The following is a 21185-nucleotide window of genomic DNA, read 5'->3' on the forward strand; positions in this document are numbered from 1 at the left end:
CTGTGAGGGAACATGGGGTAAAAATGCTGACTTCCCAGCTGTCGCTGTGGAAACGAGGTTCGAGAGACCATCCCCAAACAACTCCTCACCCTTGTAAGGCAAAACTTCCATGTGCCTTTTAGAATCTGTATCTCTGGCCACTGCCGAGTCCACAATCCTCTCCTGGCAGAAATGGACATTGCGTTTATTTTAGATGCCAGCCGGCAAATATCCCTCTGTGCATCTCTCATGTATAAGACAGCGTCTTTAATATGCTCTACGGTTAGCAATATAGTGTCCCTGTCTAGGGTATCAATGTTTTCCGACAGGGAATCTGACCACGCAGCTGCAGCACTGCACATCCATGCTGAAGCAATAGCCGGTCTCAGTATAATTCCTGAGTGTGTATACACAGACTTCAGGATAGCCTCCTGCTTTCTATCCGCAGGCTCCTTTAGGGCGGCCGTGTCCGGAGATGGTAGTGCCACCTTTTTTGACAGACGTGTGAGCGCTTTATCCACCCTAGGGGATGTCTCCCAACGTGACCTGTCCTCTGGCGGGAAAGGGTACGCCATTAGTAACTTTTTAGAAATTACCAGTTTCTTATCGGGGGAAGCCCACGCTTCTTCACACACTTCATTTAATTCATCAGATGGGGGAAAAACCACTGGTAGCTTTTTCTCCCCAAACATAATACCCTTTTTTGTGGTACCTGGGGTAATATCAAAAATGTGCAACACATTTTTCATTGCCGTAATCATATAACGAGTGGCTCTATTGGAATGTACCCTAGTCTCATCGTCGTCGACACTGGAGTCAGTATCCGTGTCGACATCTGTGTCTGCCATCTGAGGTAGTGGGCGTTTTAGAGCCCCTGATGGCTTTTGAGACGCCTGGGCAGGCACGGGCTGAAAAGCCGCTGTCCCACATCTGCTATGTCGTCAAACCTATGTCGCGTAATTCCTTCCACATGTCCATCCATTCAGGTGTCGACCCCGCAAGGGGTGACACCACATTTATCGGCACCTGCTCCGCCTCCACATAAGCCTCCTCATCAAACATGTCGACACAGCCGTACCGACACACCGCACACACACAGGGAATGCTCTGACTGAGGACAGGACCCCACAAAGTCCTTTGGGGAAACAGAGAGAGAGTATGCCAGCACACACCAGAGCGCTATATAATGCAGGGATACACACTACACACAGTGATTTTTCCCCTATAGCTGCTATAATACACAGTTTGCGCCTAAATTTAGTGCCCCCCCTCTCTTTTTTACCCTATTGAGCCTGGAAACTGCAGGGGAGAGCCTTGGGAGCGTCCTTCCAGCGGAGCTGTGAGAGGAAATGGCGCCAGTGTGCTGAGGGAGATAGCCCCGCCCCCTTCTCGGCGGACTTCTCCCGCTTTTTTTAGGATATTTTTGGCAGGGGATTTTACACATATATAGTCTTACTGACTATATTATGTGTTTGTTTGCCAAGCTAAGGTACTCTTATTGCAGCCCAGGGCGCCCCCCCCCAGCTCCCATCAGTGACCGGAGTGTGTGGTGTGCATGGGGAGCAATGGCGCACAGCTGCAGTGCTGTGCGCTACCTTAATGAAGACCGGAGTCTTCAGCCGCCGATTTCCTGGACGTTCTTCTTGCTTCTGGCTCTGCAAGGGGGACGGCGGCGCGGCTCCGGGATCGGACGACCGAGGCTGGGCCTGTGTTCGATCCCTCTGGAGCTAATGGTGTCCAGTAGCCTAAGAAGCCCAAGCTAGCTGCAAGCAGGTAGGTTCGCTTCTTCTCCCCTCAGTCCCTCGTAGCAGTGAGTCTGTTGCCAGCAGATCTCACTGAAAATAAAAAACCTAAATATACTTTCTTTTCTAAGAGCTCAGGAGAGCCCCTAGTGTGCAACCAGCTCGGCCGGGCACAAAATTCTAACTGAGGTCTGGAGGAGGGGCATAGAGGGAGGAGCCAGTGCACACCAGGTAGTCCTAAATCTTTCTTAGTTGTGCCCAGTCTCCTGCGGAGCCGCTATTCCCCATGGTCCTTACGGAGTCCCCAGCATCCACTAGGACGTCAGAGAAAATGGGCCTGACCGAACCATCCGGCTTCGGGACCACAAATAGGGTTGAATAATACCCTTTTCCCTGTTGGCTCAGGGGAACCCTGATAATCAATCGCTGTTGACACAGCATTTGAATTGCAGCCAGCACTACTTCCCGTTCTGGGGTAGAAGCTGGTAAGGCCGACTTGAAAAATCGACGTGGGGCACCTCTTCGAATTCCAGCTTGTAACCCTGGGAGACTATTTCTATCACCCAAGGGTCCACGTCTGACTGAACCCAGACTTGGCTGAATAGTCGAAGGCGTGCCCTCACCTGTGCGGACTCCCGCAGGGGAGCCCCAGCGTCATGCGGTGGACTTAGCGGAAGCCGGGGAGGACTTCTGCTCTTGGGAACTAGCCGCAGCAGGTGTCCTCTTGCCTCTACCCTTACCTCTAGCGAGGAAAGAGGAGCCCCAACCTCTTCTGGATCTACACGACCGAAAGGACTGCATCTGATATTGTGGAGGTTTCTTTTGCTGTTGGGGAACAAAAGGTAAAAAGGTAGACTTACCCGCGGTAGCTGTGGAGGCCAGGTCCGCGAGGCCGTCCCCAAACAATACATCACCTTTGTAAGGTAAAACCTCCATATGCCATTTTGATTCTGCATCCCCCGTCCATTGGCGGATCCATAAGGCTCTTCTTGCCGAAATAGCCATAGCATTGGCTCTCGAACCCAGTAATCCAATGTCTCTTTGAGCGTCCCTCATATATAAGACTGCGTCCTTAATATGAACTAATGTTAACATAATTGTATCCCTATCAAGGGTATCCAGATCAGCTGACAGGGTATCTCTCCACGCTGCTACTGCACTACATACCCATGCCGACGCAATTGCCGGTCTAAGCAAAGTACCAGTATGTGTGTAAATAGACTTTAGTGTAGTCTCCTGCCTGCGGTCCGCAGGGTCCTTGAGGGCCCCTGTGTCAGGGGACGGTAGCGCCTCTTGGAAAGGCGTGTTAAGGCTTTGTCCACTTTGAGAGAGGATTCCCAACGTACCCTGTCCTGTGTAGGGAAAGGGTACGCCATAAGAACCCTTTTGGGAATCTGCAGATTCTTATCTGGAGTTTCCCAAGCTTTTTCACATAACTAATTTAGTTCATGGGAAGGAGGAAAATTCATAACCTGTTTCCTTCCCTTAAACATGCTTATCCTCGTGTCGGGTACCGAGGGCTCATCAGTGATATGTAAAACATCTTTTATTGCAATAATCATGCACTGAATACTTTTTGTCACCCTGGGGTGCAATCTTGGTTCATCATAGTCGACACTGGAATCAGAGTCCGTGTCGGTATCTGTGTCCCCTATTTGTGAGAAGGGACGTTTCTGAGACCCCGACGGGTCCTGTGAGTCGGTGCCATCCGTAGATTGAACACCTGTCGACACCCTGGACTCTGCTTTGTCCAGCCTTTTATGTAGTGAAGCTACACTTGCATTTAACATATGCCACATATTCATCCAATCCTGAGTCGGCACCGCCGACTGTGACACACCACTCATTTGTTCCACCTCCCCTTTGGATAAGCCTTCCGCTTCAGACATGCCGACACACACGTACCGACACCCCACACACACTGGGATATAACTATAAGGGGACAATTCCCTAAAGAAGGCCCTTTGGAGAGACAGAGAGAGAGTATGCCAGCACACACCAGCGCCAAACTGACCCAGGAAAACCCAGACAGCGCTTTATATATATATATATATATATATATATATATATATATATATAAATATAAATTAATTTCCCCCACTCACTGTGCCAATTATGTGCCCCCCTCTCTTTTTTCAGCCCTCTGAGCTCTTCAGCAGGAGAGAGTCCGGGGAGCCAGCGTTCTCTGCAGCTTCTGTGGAGAAAATGGCGCTGGTTAGTGCTGAGGGATCAAGCTCCGCCCCCTCCAGCGGCGGGCTTTGGTCCCGTTCTGTATCTGAAAATAATGGCGGGGAATCGTTTATTTACTGCCTCAGCAGCCTAATAACATCCTTTTGTGCCAAAATGAGGTTTATTGCTGCCCAGGGCGCCCCCCCTGCGCCCTGCACCCATCAGTGCCATGTGTGTGTGTGTTATGTGGGAGCAATGGCGCGCAGCGAAGATCTGAAGTCTTCTGCCGCCTGACGTCTTCTTTCTTTTCTAATACTCACCCGGCTTCTTTTTTCCGGCATCTGTGAGGAGGATGGCGGCGCGGCTCCGGGACGAACCCCAGGGTGAGACCTGTGTTCCGACTCCATCTGGAGCTAATGGTGTCCAGTAGCCTAAGAAGCAGAGCCCTTAAACTCTTAAGAAGTGGGTCTGCTTCTCTCCCCTCATTCCCATGATGCAGGGAGTCTGTTGCCAGCAGAGCTCCCTGAAAATAAAAAACCAACAACATTCTTTTCACAGAAAACTCAGGAGAGCTCCCTGTAATGCACCCTATCTCCTCTGGGCACAAGATCTAACTGAGGTCTGGAGGAGGGGCATAGAGGGAGGAGCCAGTGCACACCATACTAGAAAGTTCTTTTAGGTGCCCATGTCTCCTGCGGAGCCCGTCTATACCCCATGGTCCTTACGGAGTCCCCAGCATCCTCTAGGACGTAAGAGAAAAGATGGTAATCCTACATGGCTGGTCACTGGATATTACCAGACTGTTTTAATAAATTCTTACATATCCAAAACAAAATATTTTAGTGAGCCATAAAATGTTAACAATGGAGTTTTGACAGGACGTATTCTCTTTATTAAACTTTTTAGTGACGTATACTATACTTTGATTCTACTTTATACAATGCCCACATTCAGGATGTAGTTGGAATCCCGATGGTCAAAATACCGACGCCGGAATCCCTTCCGCAAGAATGCCGGCAGCGCCACCACAGCTATTCCCACTCCTGGCTTCGTTCCGCTTGCCCCCCCGCCGGCATTCTGACGGTTGGGATTACGGCGTGAGAATTTTGACCACCGGGATCCCGTACCCAACCCCCACATTCCAAGATCCTTAAACTGATTGTGCATTACACTGCTGTATAGGATTCTGCAGAGGGTATTACCATAGAATCCAGGCTCTTGGGGGCTTATTCGAAGTAAGCACACAGAATTACGAGCAGCGTATCCAAAGAGGCCTCCAGCTGCATCACTGGCGCGGCTGCAATACCAGTTGGGGGATGCACTAAGTATCCTATCTGGGTCGCCCATCCTTGTGTCACCTGCAAAGTCAAAACATGGCGAGAGTTAGCGCTAAATGCATCAGTGTATCTCTCATGCAGATTTCAAAACTCGAATCAATAGAACAGTCAGCGTCACAGCCTAATTGCAGTGTGAAGTTATTAAACACATGCTATCCTTGGTTTAAAAAGGCAAAAAAAATATTATATTAGGATGGTGAGTTAGATTTAAACAATAAATAAAAAAAATACCCAACTAAAAATACCCAACTACAGCAGACTAAAGCTAGGTACACACTATACAATTATCTGGTAGATAATCTGCAAGATCTAGCTGGTTGGAATGAAAATCTGGTAATGTATGACAGCAAATGACAATCGACCATTTGGCCCCAAAGACTGGAAAACTAACAAAACCTGTCGTTCATACGAATTGGTTAAACACAAATTTAGCCAACTTGGATGAACGACTGTTTTTGTCCATTTTCCAGTGTTTGGGAGCAAATGGTTGATTGCCATTTGCTCTCATCCATTACCAAGTTTTCATTCCAACCAGCTAAATCTGGCAGATTATGTGCCAGATAATTGTATAGTGTGTACCTAGCCTAAGGCCAGGTACACACTACAACAATATTGTCACGATTTGTAATTTCCATTCCATTCCATTCCCACGGGTCATTAACTATATCTTGGGGTTGGCCGTGCTGCATGACTGCATGACATGTTACATCCTCCCATCGTACCACTGCATTGTTGTTTCAATGGGAGTTAACGCTCATTCTTGTTCGCAGGACAATGGGGGAGATATATTATAGCGGCGCGGATCGTGCCGCTATAGCACTTCCTGCTTCGCCTGATTACCAACAAGATGCATTAATATCTCGTCTGCCAAAGCGGGGAAGTGAAAACACCCCCCTCCAGCGATCCCCGCCAGAGCACACTGCACATCAGCTTAGTGCTGATGTGCTGTGTCTCTTCCCCCAGCCTGCTTCACTGGGCATGTGCAAAATCTCACATGCAGGCCGGAGGCGGTAGCGTAGATAGGGAAACGACAACTGCAGATGTCGAAATCAATAGCTGGAGATGTCGGAACGGTCAGTCTAACATTGCCCTGCATATCGGCGTGCTAGCTTGCAGATAGCAGTGCCGATATAGACAGCGTACTCCGCCAGAGTCATACGTGGGGGAGAAGCGGTATTAGTGCACATCACATGCGCCAAAACCACTCTCCCCCATATCGGAGGATCTTACATCTACCCCATAGAGTAGTACCCCTGAGATGCCCCTCCCAATGAATAATAATGTATTTAGAGGCTATTACATAAGAAACTATGGGCAATAGAGACATGTTTATGACAACTAACAGCCTCCTACACTGTCCTGCGATCTTATTAGCCACTTTTTTGGGGTGGGCATAATAATTTCCACATTCTTTCACATATGTCACTTAGGTCGCACACTGCAGAGTTAAGACATGACTTTCCGTAACTGAACTGCGCAGGTATTGGGAGCGCGCTTGGTGATAACATCCCTCGTACTCGTAACGCGCATCAACGTAATGTGGGACTTCACACTATGGCACTAGCTGCTAACTGTACTGCTACCCTGTGACGGCTACTGTCACACCAGGCTGCCCAACAGTCTGTTCTAGTGTGTAAGATACTTATCTATGAAACCCAAAAAGTACTGATATATTTTAGGTATATATTAAATAATAATAGGGACTAAACTGACAATGTGAAGCTATAGTCACCAAAGCGAGGTGAGTAACTGTATGTGCTACTATTACACACAGCATATTACCCTGCCCTGGGGGGTAATGGGGCAGGTTGTAGGAATTTGCCTCCAAAAGATACTTCCCAGTGGGGATATATGGTAATTATATATATCAGCAGTCACCTAGTGCATGGTGCCCGGCTAGAGGAGTGTGTGATACAGGGAGGAAGGATCCCCCTCTTACCTGCTCCTACTCAGCCCATCACCCAGCACGCCGCTGCAGCTCTGACTGTCGTAAAGAGCCGGTTCCCATGTGTGTGAGAGGTGCCGTAAAGCGCGGAGGGGGAGGACGTTCCAAAATGGCGGCTGCCATGTCTGCGTGTGAGTATGAGGGAGGGCGAGAGTGTCACACCGGGGAGAGAGGAGCATAGGTGGTTTCTGGAGGGAACAGCTCAATGTTTGACATATAGAGTACACCTCCTGTCACTTCTCTGTCATTACTATTACTTGCGTATATGGATCAGGCATTGTGGGACTTGTAGTACCACAGCAGCTGCAGTCGCCATATTTCTAAGTGTAGAGCATTTATTAAATTTGGCAGCTGCTGCAGAACGTCTTGGTAGAGGTATATGCCAAACTTTGCTACTGAATTAGTAATGATGTTATTGGCAGGCTCAGCCCCTTATGTGGTTGTTATGTTATAGCTGGTGTAGTGGATTGTATAGGCACATGTGCTAATCATCCTGCCATATTGTGCATTGTAATAAACTACCTTTATATGACGGGTTATACTAATAGGATGATCACAGAAAGGGATGATTGCCTGCAGTTCACATTCACAGCTCTAGATGTAGGTCATGAAGACTGAGACATGTATTTATAATGTAAACTTGGTTAATGAGGAGTCTTAGGGCACATTTATTAAACTAATTTAGCACAAAATCCCCCCCCAGAATTACATGCAGTTACCTCAGTTGTGATAATTGCCTCCATAGGTTTCTGTGAGGGCTGCTATATTGTTATATTTGCTAAGCTTGGCCCTCGCAGCTCTCTTTATATGGCATTAGCTATTGCAGCGTATGGGCTACATAATGCAATGTTTACTGGGATAGGGATCCGTTAAAACCATCCCTATCAATGGCTGTTCAGACATGTAGTAGCGCTGACAGCAAGGAAGTAAAGTGATTGCATTAGCGATCATTTTACTTTTACACATCGCAGGGATGGGCTCCTATTTCAGCCCCTGTCCCGGGATATGTTTTTTCATACATCCCAACAGAACATCATTATTGATGCAATAAACATAATAAATAGACCCTTATACTGTACATACGTAAAATGGGTGTCAGCTAGGAGGGACATATGGAAGAAAACAGTCCTGTTCATGGGTCTGCAACCTGCTGCTCTCCAGCTGCAGAGGAACTATACATCCTAGCATGCCCTGCTTCTGTTTTAGCATGCCTTAATATCAAAACAGTGGCAGGGCATTCTGGGATGTGTAGTTCCACAGCAGCTGTGGAGCCGCAGGTTGCAGACCCATGGTCTTGTTGAAATGTCATGTTTGTGTAGCTGGAGTTGCGTCATATTCTGAAGCATGTATATGCTGAGGGGATGCCTATTTCAAACATCTTCAGAATCTAGGGTAGGTGCTAGTGGTGAAGGCTACAGACGGAAATACACTGGGTGGCGCGATGACTACATGTGACGATGTGGGTATAGTCCAAAATGTACGCATTCCCAATGCAGCCACATACGGAGCTGCGTACAACTCTGAGTCAGGGCACCTGCTGGGTTCTGCTGATTCCTTATGTGACTGGCCAGAACATAAGTTTATAGCACAGGCCGATTATACTTAGAAAACCTAAGCCTTCATCTACAATGTCCTCTAGGCAGCATATACTTCGTCAGCTGTGGGCACTACAGCAGGCTAGCTGGCAGTGTCTGGGGTTCATGGGAGACGTACAGGTTGCCATTCCTTGATTTAGGACCCAGGATAATTTTCTTTAATATGCAAATGAGGGGTCAGACTCCGTATTAATCAGAATCTTTAATTCTTTCTCTTGACAGCTGTATGGGGCTCGCTATTCCGAATCCAGCAGGGGTGAGTAAAGTGAAACATCTTTTACATGTTCTTATATTACACTTTCACTTACGTCCTAGAGGATACTGGGGTTCCATTTAGTACCATGGGGTATAGATGGGTCCACTAGGAGCCATGGGTACTTTAAGAATTTGATAGTGTGGGCTGGCTCCTCCCTCTATGCCCCTCCTACCAGACTCCATTTAGAAAATGTGCCGGGAGGAGCCGGTCACGCTTCTGAAAGCTCCTGAAGAGTTTTCTGCATTTATTTGATATGTTTGTTATTTTCAGGCAGGGCTGGTTGGCACCAGCCTGCTTGCTTCGTGGGACTTAGGGGGGGGAACGGCCCAACCTCTTGAAGGGTTAATGTTCTCGTTCCCCGCTGACAGGACACTGAGCTCCTGAGGGAACTATTTACAAGCTCCACCACGGCGAGTGTACATTCCCGCAGCACGCCGCCACCCCTAACAGCCAGAAGAATGAAGAGCGGTGAGTACTAAGCCGGCGTCCCGCCTAGCTGGTCGCCGGCCATTATGGCGGCATGAGGGTACGGAGACGCACAGCTCTAACCGGGGCGGAATGCGTCTCCAGACACAGCTGCGTCTCAGTACACTGTACACAGTACCCACACTGGCAAAAACAGCCTTAAAACGGTTTTCTCTCCATTTTAAGCAACAGATTACCTCAGCCAGTATAAAAAAATGGGAAGACTGCGCGCTATTGAACGGGCCGTGCTTCACTATGAGAGGATCCAGCAGCTCACCAGCGCCATTTTCCCTCTGCAGTGGACACAGTTGCTGACTGACAGGGACGCGCAGCTCCTCCGGTGTGACTCCAGATTACCTCAGTGGTACCAGGGGGTCATAGCAGGGGGGGAGCGATTATTAGTATACTAAGTCCCCTATCAGGGTACTTAGTCTGCAACCCGGCTAAGCTTGGCATTAGTGATGTGGGGGCTGGCTCCAAATAACTCTGTGTCTCCCTGAAGGGTTCTTTGTGGCTTAATTGTGCTTAACCTTTTCGTGTGTGTGTGTGTGTGTGCTCTGTCACATTTACATTATGTCAGGCAAAGAGTGTTTTTTGTACAGCGGAGTGTTCCTCTTCGCCACAGGTGTCACTGCTGGGTACTCAGGGCAGTGCACCTTCCCAGAATAGCGGGGTTGAACCGGAATGGGTTCATTCCATTAAGGGAATGATCTCAAATATTTCTACAAAACTATCCCGCAGTGAGAAAGAGACGCAATACTTAAGACAGACTGGATGAGTTTATGAATAGAGACTCAGTCCCCAAACCAGCGTCTCAATCCCCTCCCATTTGTATGCAAAACCGATCTCTGGACCATATCCTGCAGTCTGACTCTGACTGGTCAGACATGGAGGAGGGTGAGGTGGATTTGGAGGGGGGGGGGGGGGGTGCTACTCTGTCACAGGGAATAGAGGCTCTTATAGGGGCTATCAGAGATGTTCTGCAGATTTCTGATAAGGAGTCAGAGGAGTGTGAGGAATCTTATTTTAATGTAAAGAAGAAGTCCTCGGTTACTTTTCCTGTGTCAAAGGAATTGAATACCCTGTTTGAAGAACCGTGGGTTAATCCTGGTTGCTCTCATCTTTTCTTCTGGAGGATAGGAAAAAATTGGAAAATCCACCGATAGTGGACGCATCAGTCTCTAGGCTGTGAAGAAAAATTGTATTGCCTGTCCCTGGTGCAGCCTCCCTAGAAGATACGGCTCATCATAAAATTGAGACTACACTCAAATCATTGTACACAGCTGCTGGGGTGTCCCAGAGACCCACTATTGAATGTGCGTGGATCACAAAACTCCATTGCTAAATGGTCAGGTAGCCTAATTGAGGGGTTAGATTCCTTGTCTAGGGGGGATGTTATCCTACTCCTGCAGCATATACAGGACTCTGCGAACTTTGTGGTGGAAGCCATAAAAGAGATGGGTTTGCTTAATGCATGCACCACCGCTATGGCTGTGTCAGCACGCAGGGGCTTGTAGCTACGCCAGTGGACTGCTGATGCAGACTCCAGGAAAGGCGTGGAAGGCCAACCATTCACAGGAGAGGCTTTGTTTAGAGACGAACTAGACAAATGGATCTCCAAGCTACTGCGGGTAAGTCTACGTATCTTCCTTCTGCAGCTCCCCCAGCCAGGAAAGCTTATTCAGCTTCAAATTTACAGTCCTTAAAGTAAACCACGCAAACCAGCAACTGCAGGTGTTCAGGAACAGGGCTCAGGCTCTGCTTGCTCAAAGCCTTCAGCATGATGGTGGACCACGAGGCCTGGAGCAGTGTCAGGTGGGAGCCCGACTAAAATTCTTCAGTCACATCTGGTCAAGTTCGTGCCGGGATCCCTGGGTAATAGTTCTTATTTCCCAGGGCTACAGACTGGAGTACCAAGAGCTCCCACCTCACAGATTCGTCAAATCAGGCTTACCAGCTTCACAAGAGGCAAGTATAACTTTACAGCAGGCCATCCAAAAACTGGTACAGACTCAAGTCATTGTTCCAGTTCCACCTCATCTACACAAGAAGGGGAACTATTCCAACTTGTTTGTAGTACCGAAACCGGACGGTTTGGTACGACCAATTCTGAACCTCAAGTCCTTGAAAATGCTGTGGCGTTGTCAGTGGTCTTCATTCCGGGAGTAGACAACTGGGAATCGGGCACAACCTGCACCCGGGGGAGTGGGGCCTTCACCCGGAAGTGTTCAGGTGCTTTACACATCGGCGGGGATATCCATACATGATGACCTCTCGTCTCAACAAGAAGCTCAAGCGGTATTGTTCCAGGTCGAGAGACCCACAGGCGGTGGCGGTAGATGCGCTGACGACTCCATGGGTCTATCAGATGGTGTATGTGTTTCCTCCACTTCCTCCGAGCCCAAGAATTCTCAAAAGAATAAAAAGGGAAAAGGTTCAAGCCGTCCTCATTGCTCCGGACTGGCCAAGAAAGGCCTGATACGCGGACCTTCTGGAGATGCTCCTCTTAGATCCGTGGCCTCTACCTCTTCGAGAGGATCTTCTGCAACAGGACCCGTTCGTCTATCAGGATTTACCGCGGCTATGTTTGACGGCATGGAAGTTGAACGGCTGATTCTAGCCAGAAGAGGGATCCCTCACAAAGTTATCCCGACTATGATCCAAGCCAGGAAGGGTGTTACGTCTAAACATTACCACCGTATTTGGAAGAAATACGTCTCTTGGTGTGAGAGCAGAACTTAATCTGCTGTGAAATTTCACCTTGGACGTTTCCTGCTTTTTCTGCAGGCAGGTGTGGATGTGGGCCTACGTCTGGGCTCCATAAAAGTCCAGATTTCGGCCTTGTCCATTTTCTTTCAAAAGCAATTGGCTTCTCTCCGTGAGGTCCAGACGTTTTTGAAAGGTGTTCTGCGCATCCAACCTCTCTTTGTGCCCCCACGGCACCTTGGGATCTCAATTTGGTGCTGCAGTTCCTCCAATCGGACTAGTTTGAACCGTTACAGGAGGTGGACGTAAAATATCTTACGTGGAAGACAGTCACACTGTTGGCCTTGGCTTCAGCAAGACGTGTGTCGGGGCTGGGGGCTTTGTCCCACAAGAGCCCCTATTTAATTTTCCATGAGGACAGAGCTGAGCTTGGAACTCGTCAGCAATTTCTTCCGAAAGTGATGTCTGCATTTCACATCAACCAACCTATTATGGTTCAGGTTATCACCGACACTTCCACTACTTCAAAGTCTTTGGATGTTGTGTGGGCTTTGAAGGTATACGTAACGAGGACAGCTCGTCACAGGAAATCCGACTCGCTGTTCGTCCTATATGATCTCAATAAAATTGGGTGTCCTGATTCAGAGCAGACAATTGCACGCTGGATCAGGCTCACTATCCAGCATGCTTATTCCACAGCAGGCTTGCCGGTTCCAAAATCTGTACAGGCCCATTCTACCAGGTCGGTGGGTTCTTCCTGGGCGGCTGCTCGGGGGGGTCTCGGCTTTACAGCTCTGCCGTGCAGCTACTTGGTCAGGTTTGAACACGTTTGCTAAGTTCTACAAGTTCGATACTTTGACCAAACTGAAGGTCCTTAGAGGCCAATCAGTTCTGCAGGAACCTCAGCACTCTCCCACCCGGTTTGGGAGCTTTGGTACATCCCCATGGTACTAAATGGAACCCCAGTATACTCTAGGACATAAGAGAAAATAGGATTTTAATTACCTACCAGTAAATCCTTTTCTCGTAGTCTGTAGAGGATACTGGGCGCCTGCTCGGTGCTTCGTTTCTTCCTGCACTGTTACTTGGTTAAGTATTGTTGGTTCAGCTGTTGCTGTTCCTGTTTAAAGTTGGGTTAGCTTAGCTTTCCTCTGTGTGTGCTGGTTCGGAATCTCTCCACTATCTTTATCTATCCTTCTCTCAAAGTATGTCCGTCTCCTCGGGCACAGTTTCCTAGACTGAGTCAGCCCACACTATCAAATTCTTAAAGTGCCCATGGCTCCTAGTGGACCCGTCTATACCTCATGGTACTAAATGGAACCCCAGTATCCTCTACGAACTACGAGAAAAGGATTTACTGGTACGTAATTAATATCCTATTTTTGCATTAATGTTTTCTATTGCTTTATTTCTGTGTGATATATAACATAAATATCAGTGACTGCTTCTTTATAATCTAATAAATAGTAACATTTGTGTGAGAGTGAATATAGATTAGACATCTAGGGGCAGATTAAATTAGCCGCTGGGTTTACAGCGTGGCTAAACTCCTGGTTTAACACCCAGATCTATTCAATTATTAGCGCATTTCCCCCATGTGGTGAGCCCATGGCTAACTTGCATTGACACACAGATTCTGTGTTAAGCGCCTGAAATTTGTGGGTTACCACGCACTGTAAGCCCCAGAGGGTGTACTTATTGCATAGTTTTACATGCAGCTCCTCAGGCTAAGAGGAAAAATCTGCATCAGTTGCACACTCTTTGGCTTACCGCGCAGGGTAGCGTCATTAATTCAGAAGCTCCAGGCAGATAGTGTGGGTCATTCTGTGTCAAGTCAACACATTTTTTGTTAAAATTTTACCTCACCAGCTCAAATTGTGTTAAAATTTGATATATGGAGAGTATATATGTAGTCTAAGAAAAATACAAAATTTTATTTAAATATCTCATGCCGTTTTTTAAAAATCTGTCAAACGCACAACCAGCAGATCTCCTAATTAAGCTAGCGAGGTGGGTGTCATTTTACTGTGTTTTTTTATGCCCTTTCCAATGATCTACAACACAATAGGCTTTGTGAGGTAAAACTTCCAAATTCACACTGAAATTTTTAATCTTGATTATCTCAAAAAGTGCGTCGACAAAAAAGTTAAAACATTTCAGGAAATAGTCTATACTAATCTTAAATGTTTGCCAAAATTTCAAAGTGGGAGGATAATGGGTTCATAGTTAAAAATAATTTGAAAGCATGGTAGTTTATTTAAAAAAGCCGGATGTATTACAAGTAGTAATAAGTAATAATAGATTGGATGGCTTCACTAGTTTAGTGAGGTAAAATCAGTGTGTTGATTTGACACGGAGTGACCCGTGTTCAGGACTGAGTGTACATTGTTCTGAAGATACTTACAGATTGATATTTATAAACCACCCAGCTCAGGTTAAAGCTAAATGACACACTTGCTGCCACGCAGGTAATACAGTAGCTAAAATGAAAACTTTGCAATGTAAGTACTACCATAATTGCCAGTATGCCCACAGGTAGGCTATAGAGGTGCAAGCATGGTTTTCCTACTGTATATGGTGGAAATGTATGCTTTGGAAATAGTGGTACAGCTGGGTGAATGTGACAATTGCTAAGTGTATGTTACAGCAATGATGGGTTATCTTGGGACATAAAGTACATAATGTGTTGTACTGCAGTGTGCAATATGCTGCCGGCAGCATCCTATCCCAAAGCTGTATCCACACAACCGCTGCTCTGCAGAGACGCAATTGGGAGATGAAGAACAAAATTGTGTACCCGCCGCAGCTTCCTGACGAGCCTCGGCGGCCAGCGGTAAGTTTGGTGCTTCGACATACAGTATGAAGATAATGTTTTTCATTTAATTATTCTACCTTGTGTATAGCCTTGACATTCTCTGCTGCTGTCATACAGTGACACTTAGACTTGGTTTCAGTCCCAAACTCCATTCCTTATGACCCTAGACAATTTTCTCTTACGTCCTAGAGGATGCTGGGGACTTCGTAAGGACCATGGGGATAGACGGGCTCCGCAGGAGACATGGGCACTTTAAGAACGACTTTAGATCTGGTGTGCACTGGCTCCTCCCTCTATGCCCCTCCTCCAGACCTCAGTTTGATACTGTGCCCAGTGGAGACTGGGTGCTTTTCAGGGAGCTCTCCTGAGCTTTCTATCAGAAAGTATATTTGTTAGGTTTTTTATTTTCACAACAGACTCCCTGCATCGAGGGACTGAGGGGAGAGAAACAGACCTACTTCTGTGAGTTTCAAGGCTCTGCTTCTTAGGCTACTGGACACCATTAGCTCCAGAGGGAGTCAGAACACAGGTCTCACCCTGGAGTTCGTCCCGGAGCCGCGCCGCCGTCCTCCTCACAGAGCCGGAAGATAGAAGCCGGGTGAGTATGAGAAGAAAAGAAGACGTCGGAGGCGGCAGAAGACTTCATGATCTTCACTGAGGTAACGCACAGCAGTGCAGCTGTGCGCCATTGCTCCCACACACCTCACACACCGCTGTCACTGTAAGGGTGCAGGGCGCAGGGGGGGCGCCCTGGGCAGCAATATAAACCTCATTTCTGGCAAAAGAGATATATATACAGCTAGGCACTGTATATATAAAGAGCCCCCGCCAGTTTTTATTATATTTAAGCGGGACAGAAGCCCGCCGCCGAGGGGGCGGGGCTTCTCCCTCAGCACTCACCAGCGCCATTTTCTCCACAGCACAGCTGAGAGGAAGCTCCCCGGACTCTCCCCTGCTTATCCACGGTGAAAGGGGGTTTCAGAAAAGAGGGGGACACATAATTGGCAGCAAATAATAGTATTACAGCGCTACTGGGTAAACACATTGTGTGTTTTTCCTGGGGTATTAGCGCTGGGGGTGTGCTGGCATACTCTCTCTCTGTCTCTCCAAAAGGCCTTGTGGGGGAACTGTCTTCAGATAAGAGGATTCCCTGAGTGTGTGGTGTGTCGGTACGTGTGTGTCGACATGTCTGAGGTAAAAGGCTCTTCTAAGGAGGAGATGGAGCAAATGTGTGTGTGTGGTGTCTCCGTCAACAACGCCGACACCTGACTGGATATGTGGAATTAAGTGCTGAGGTAAATTTATTGCACAAAAGATTAGATAACATACAGGGAATCTACCCATGTCTGTCCCTATGTCGCAGGGACTTTCAGAGTCTCAAAACGCCCACTATCCAAAATAATAGACACTGATACCGACACGGAGTCTGACTCCAGTGTCGACTACGATGATGCAAAGTTACAGCCAAAACTGGCAGAAAAGTATTCAATATATGATTATTGTAATAAAAGATGTTTTGCTATCACTGATGACCCATCTGTCCCTGACACGAGGGTACACATGTTTAAGGGGAAGAAAGCTAAGATAACATTTCCCCCCTCTCATGAACCAAATGAATTGTGTGAAAAAGAGCAGGAATCTCCAGACAAGAAACTGCAGTTTCCCAAAAGAATTCTCATGGCGTATCCTTTCCCTGCTAGGGCCAGGATACGATGGGAATCCTCCCCTAGGGTGGACAAGGCGTTGACAGACACGTTTACCCAAAAGGTAGCGCTGACATACCAGGATACAGCTACCCTCAGGGATCCTGCAGATAGCATGCAGAAAAGTACTTTGAAGTCCATTTACACACATTCTGGTACACTACTCAGACCGGCGATTGTGTCGGCAGGGGTTTATAGCGCTGTAGCAGCGTGGACAGATACCTTATCAGCGGAGATTGAAACCCTATATAAGGATACCATGTTATTGACCCTAGAATCAGAGGCGTATCTAGGGTAGGGTGAGTGGGGCACGTGCCCTGGGCGCCTTAGCAGGCCCAGGAGAGGGGGGCGCCGGCCAGGGCATCATGCCCCACCCGCCCCCGTCACGCCGAAAGCCGAAATGTGAGGGGAGGAGAGCGCACCGTCTCTCCCTCCCCTCACCGCCACTGAAAGCCCTAGCAGCGCTGCCAGCAGTGCTGCCAGCAGCGCTGCTGTGTCCGGCCTCCGGCTGTGTTAGCCAATCAGAGCTTGCGGACTGGCTCCTGATTGGCTGCCGGTCCGCGAGCTCTGATTGGCTAGCAAACCGGCGCCACACAGCCGCCGGAGACCTGTCCTGGAGCGGTGAGGGGAAGGAGAGGCGCTCTCCTCCCCTCACATAGAACACAGTGGGGGAGCACAGTGGGGTATGTAACTGGCACAGTGGGGTATGTAACTGGCACAGTGGGGCATGTAACTGGCACAGTGGGGCATGTATCAGGCACAGTGTGGGGCATGTATCTGGCACAGTGGGGCATTGTATATGGCACAGTGGGGCAATGTATCTGGCACTGTGGGGCATTGTATCTGGCACTGTGGGGCAATGTAACTGGCACCGTGGGGCATTGTATCTGGCACTGTGGGGCATTGTATCTGGCACTGTGGGGCAATGTAACTGGCACTGTGGGGCATTGTATCTGGCACTGTAGGGCATTGTATCTGGCACTGGGGCAATGTAACTGGCACTGTGGGCCATTTTCAGTGGCCACACCCCTTCTGGTGTGTGACCACGCCCATTTTTCCAACGCGCACACATGCTTCTTTTGCTATGTGTTTTTTTTGGGGGGCGCCATTTTACATCTTGCCCTGGGCTCCAAAAACCCTACTACTAAATCCACCGCATGACGCTGGGGCTCCGCTAAGGGAGTCCGCCCCAGTGGGAGCACGTCTTCGACTCTTCAGCCACATCTGAGTTCACTCACAGGTGGATCCCTGGGCAATAGAAATTGTTTCTCAGGGTTACAAGCTGGAATTCGAAGAGGTGCCTCCTCGACGGTTTTCTTTATCGCCCCTACCGGCTTCTCCCCCAGAAAAAGGGATAATATTAAATACAATTCACACATTGTATCTCCAACAGGTGGTGCTCAAAGTTCCCCTCCTTCAACAATCAAGGGGATATTACTCAACCTTGGCTGTAGTCCCGAAACCGGACGGTTCGGTCAGACCTATTTTAAAATTAAAATCTCTGAACCTATACTTGAAAAGGTTCAAATTCAAGGTGGAATCGCTCAGAGCGATCATCGCCAGCCTGGAAGGGGGGCATTTTATGGTGTATCTAGACATAAAGGCTGCATACCTTCATGTTCCCATTTATCCACCCCATCAGGCGTACCTGAGAATTACGGTACAGTATTGTCATTACCAATTTCAGGGTAATTGGCGGAAATGATGGTGCTCCTACGCAAGCAAGGAGTCACAATTATCCCATACTTGGACGATCTCCTAATAAGGACGAGATCAAAAGAGCAGTTGTTGAACAGCGTGTCGCTTTCGCTGAAGGTGTCACAGCAACTCGGTTGGATTCTCAATATCCCGAAGTCACAGTTGGTTCCTATGACTCGTCTGCCCTTCTTGGGTATGATTCTGAATACGGACCAGAAATGGGTTTATCTTCCGATAGAGAAGGCCCAGGAACTAATGACTGAACTAATGGTGAAAAAACCTATTAAAGCCAAAACAGGTGTCAGTGCATCACTGCACTCAGGTCCTGAGAAAGATGGTGGCATCTTACGGGGCCATTCCCTTCGGCAGGTTCCATGCGAGGACTTTCCAATGGGATCTACGGAACAAGTGGTCCGGATCACATATACAGATGCATCAGTTAATCACCCTGTCCCCTAGGGCCAGGGTGTCTCTCCCATGGTGGCTGCAGAGTGCTCACCTTCTGCAGGGTCGCAGGTTCGCCATCCAGGACTGGATTCTGGTAGCCACGGACGCGAGCCTCCGAGGTGGGGGAGCAGTCACACAGGGAAGAAACTTCCAAGGTCTTTGGGTCAAGTCAAAAAACTTGTATTCAAATCAACATCCTGGAGCTGAGGGCCATATACAACGCCCTTCGGCAAGCGGAAACATTGCTTCGCGACCTACCGGTTCTGATCCAGTCGGACAATATCACCGCAGTGGCTCATGTAGACCGCCAAGGCGGCACAAAGAGCAGAGTGGAAATGGCAGAAGCCACCAGGATTCTCCGCTGGGCGGAAAATCATGTAAGCGCATTTTCAGCAGTTCATTCCGGGAGTGGACAACTGAGAAGCAGACTTCCTCAGCAAACACGACCTGCATCCAAGAGAGGACTTCTTTAGGAAGCCTTCGCACAGATTGCAAGTCAGTGGGAACTGCCACAGATAGACATGATGGCGTCCCACCTCAACAAGAAGCTGCAGAGGTATTGCACCAGGTCAAGAGACCCTCAGGCAGTAGCTGTAGATGCCCCAGTGACACCGTGGGTGTTCCAGTCGGTCTATGTATTTCCCCCTCTTCCTCTCATACCCAAGGTGTTGAGAATGGTAGGAGGGAGAGGAATGAGAACAATCCTCATTGTTCCAGATTGGCCACGGAGGACCTGGTATCCGGATCTGCAGGAAATGCTCACAGAAGATCCGTGGCCTCTTCCTCTAAGACAGGACCGGTTGTAACAGAGGCCATGTTTATTCCAAGACTTACAGCGGCTGCGTTGGACGGCATGACGGTTGAACGCCAGATCCTAGCGGATAAGGGTATTCCGGATGAGGTCATTCCTACGCTAATAAAGGCTAGGAAGGACATGACATCTAAACATTATCACCGTATATGGCGAAAATATGTTTCTTGGTGTGAGGCCAGGAATGCTCCTATGGAAGAATTCCATCTGGGCCGTTTCCTTCACTTCCTGCAAACTGGAGTGAATTTCGGCCTAAAATTAGGATCTATTAAGGTTCAGATTTCGGCTTTATCCATTTTCTTTCAAAAGGAATTGGCCTCTCTCCCTTAAGTACAAACTTTTGTGAAGGGAGTACTGCATATTCAGCCTCCTTTTGTACCTCCGGTGACGCCTTGAGACCTTAACGTGGTGTTAAGTTTCATTAAGTCACACTGGTTTGAACCACTTTAAACGGTGGAGTTGAAAAATCTCACTTGGAAGGTAGTCATGTTATTAGCCTTGGCTTTGGCTAGGCGAGTGTCGGAATTAGCGGCTTTATCACATAAAAGCCCCTATCTGGTTTTCCATATGGATAGAGCAGAATTGCGGACCCGTCCTCAATTCCTGTCAAAAGTGGTTTCATCCTTTCATATGAACTATTGTGGTGCCTGTGGCTACGCATGACTTGGAGGATCCAGTCCCTTGATGTGGTCAGGGCTTTGAAAATTTACGTGGCCAGATCGGCTACAGTCAGAAAAACAGAAGCACTGTTTGTCATGTATGTAACCAACAAAATTGGTGCCCCTGCTTCAAAGTAGACTATTGCTCGCTGGATCTGTAACACGATTCAGCAGGCGCATTCTATGGCGGGATTGCCGTTACCTAAATCGGTCAAGGCCCATTCAACTAGGAAGGTGGGCTTTTCTTGGGCGGCTGCCAGAGGGGTCTCGGCGCTACAGCTGTGCCGAGCTACTACTTGGTCGAGTTCAAACTCCTTTGCAAAATTCTACAAGTTTGATACCCTGGCTGAGGAGGACCTCCTGTTTGCTCAATCGGTGCTGCAGAGTCATCCGCACTCTCCCGCCCGTTTGGGAGCTTTGGTATAATCCCCATGGTCCTTACGGAGTCCCCAGCATCCTCTAGGACGTAAGAGAAAATAAGATTTTAAACCTACCGGTAAATCTTTTTCTCGTAGTCCGTAGCGGATGCTGGGCGCCCGTCCCAAGTGCGGACTACTTTTGCAAGACTTGTATATAGTTATTGCTTAAATAAGGGTTATGTTATAGTCTCATCGGTCTTGGACTGATGCTATGTCGTTTTCATACTGTTAACTGGATAGTATATCACAAGTTATACGGTGTGATTGGTGTGGCTGGTATGAATCTTGCCCTTGGATTAACAAAAATCCTTTCCTCGTACTGTCCGTCTCCTCTGGGCACAGTTTCTCTAATTGAGGTCTGGAGGAGGGGCATAGAGGGAGGAGCCAGTGCACACCAGATCTAAAGTCTTTCTTAAAGTGCCCATGTCTCCTGCGGAGC

The 21185-nt window shown here is 48.2% G+C and overlaps 2 protein-coding genes across 6 annotated transcripts in view; one reads left to right on the forward strand and one right to left on the reverse strand.

The window, feature by feature from the left end:
* GEMIN5 (gem nuclear organelle associated protein 5) overlaps positions 1–21185 on the reverse strand; it is a 305616-nt gene that overhangs the window by 269972 nt on the left and 14459 nt on the right. For 2 of the 4 annotated variants that reach the window (XM_063928371.1, XM_063928368.1), the window contains exons 1-2: positions 7167–7264; positions 5093–5248 (exon numbers count right to left, since the gene is read on the reverse strand). In XM_063928371.1, the coding sequence (XP_063784441.1) occupies positions 5093–5237 (145 nt within the window). In that variant the 5' untranslated portion in view covers positions 5238–5248; positions 7167–7264. Of the gene's footprint in view, positions 1–5092; positions 5249–7105; positions 7265–21185 lie in introns of those variants that run through there. The other 2 variants (XM_063928369.1, XM_063928370.1) reach the window with 2 other exon arrangements.
* Positions 7132–21185, forward strand: part of MRPL22 (mitochondrial ribosomal protein L22) — a 50555-nt gene continuing 36501 nt past the window's right edge. Inside the window, exons 1-3 of one of the 2 annotated variants that reach the window (XM_063928374.1) lie at positions 7132–7303; positions 8990–9023; positions 14892–15027. In XM_063928374.1, coding sequence (XP_063784444.1) covers positions 7234–7303; positions 8990–9023; positions 14892–15027 — 240 coding nt within the window. In that variant the 5' untranslated portion in view covers positions 7132–7233. The remainder of the gene's footprint in view (positions 7304–8989; positions 9024–14891; positions 15028–21185) is intronic. The other variant, XM_063928373.1, reaches the window with a different exon arrangement.

This window comes from Pseudophryne corroboree, chromosome 6 (genome assembly GCF_028390025.1).
Source record: "Pseudophryne corroboree isolate aPseCor3 chromosome 6, aPseCor3.hap2, whole genome shotgun sequence".
In the NCBI taxonomy this organism is placed as follows: domain Eukaryota; kingdom Metazoa; phylum Chordata; class Amphibia; order Anura; family Myobatrachidae; genus Pseudophryne; species Pseudophryne corroboree.